Genomic DNA, 1,137 nt, shown 5'->3' on the forward strand with positions numbered 1-1,137 from the left:
AGCCCAATGGTTTAAGGAAGAATACCTTGCAGCTGATTGGAAACTATGGTACTATTCTGCGAGCAAGGCCCCAGGAATTACTCCCAACCAGAATCCTATTGAAGCTCACAATCGCGATATTAAGCGTATCGTTGGCCCAGCAATCAACACTTCAACAGAGGTCATTCTCAACTCGTCTTTACCGCGAATACTGTCCTACTTCAGTTCCACTCGCGATAGCAAAGGCGTATCCATAATTAAACCGTATTCGGCTGGGCCAGTCTCGATAAAGGCGGCTAGGAAAGCTATGCTGCTAGTAGAGGAAGGAAATTACAAAAAAGTGGAAAGGAATAGCTCCGTTACAGGAGTGCTTTTCAACTCTCGCAAATACATGATTGGGGATGAAAGTGTCGAAGCTACACGAGTCGATGAAAGCCGAGCAGCCATTTTTAGAGCCTCATTAAGAGGCAGTCTTCGAAGGCCTGAGATTGTTGAAAACATGGAGCCACACTATCTCTCCCTGCATTTAGTTCGCGTCTTAACGGATCTTCCGTTCACACACAGCTGGGCTTCACCTAATTGGCCCGAAACTGAGGTTTGTATTTCTCAATTGCTTGTTATCACCGTTCATTTCCGTTTTGACTCCTTAATGCAGGTTCTGAGGGTTCGTACTAAGTGTCACTGCGACTGTAAGGCATTTTTCGTCTCGAGGTGGCTGTGCTCCCACATATTGGCAACTCTGAAGCTCCTTGACGGCTTCTACTTGAAGGTCTTACTGAGTTCAATACCAGCGTGTAAGCCTCCGGGTCGCCCACACAAAGTGCCAAAAGCAAGACAACACGACACGCCCAACACAGGCCAGTACGCAGTCCCTAAACTGTTGAAAAAAATGACACGCAGGCCTGGGTTTCCAACTAATTGGAAGGTGCTTGTTCCGCTCGATATAAATGACGACGATGGCATCACAACAAAGAATTTCGACGGAATCGTGCGACCATGGTTTGCCAAAGACGGTAAATACTACTGGAAAATCGAATTTGCCGATGCCGACATCGACGTTGAGCCGTACGACATACAGGAGTTAGCGCATGTGCTGAACCACACCGCCAGGTCCAGTTATGCGTTTGTGTGAGCTTCACAGTCGACACAAAAGATCAC

General features: G+C 47.3%; 1 protein-coding gene across 1 annotated transcript; it reads left to right on the top strand.

Moving 5' to 3' along the window:
• Positions 1-628: 628 nt before the first annotated feature.
• Positions 629-1,111, top strand: PPTG_07078 (hypothetical protein; the record flags this gene model as incomplete). Its single annotated transcript, XM_008901234.1, has 1 exon — positions 629-1,111. The coding sequence occupies one exon, from the start codon at positions 629-631 to the stop codon at positions 1,109-1,111; it is 483 nt and encodes a 160-aa protein (XP_008899482.1).
• Between the last annotated feature and the right edge of the window lie 26 nt (positions 1,112-1,137).

The sequence above is a fragment of the Phytophthora parasitica genome, assembly GCF_000247585.1.
Source record: "Phytophthora parasitica INRA-310 unplaced genomic scaffold supercont2.11, whole genome shotgun sequence".
Lineage (NCBI taxonomy): Eukaryota > Oomycota > Peronosporomycetes > Peronosporales > Peronosporaceae > Phytophthora > Phytophthora nicotianae.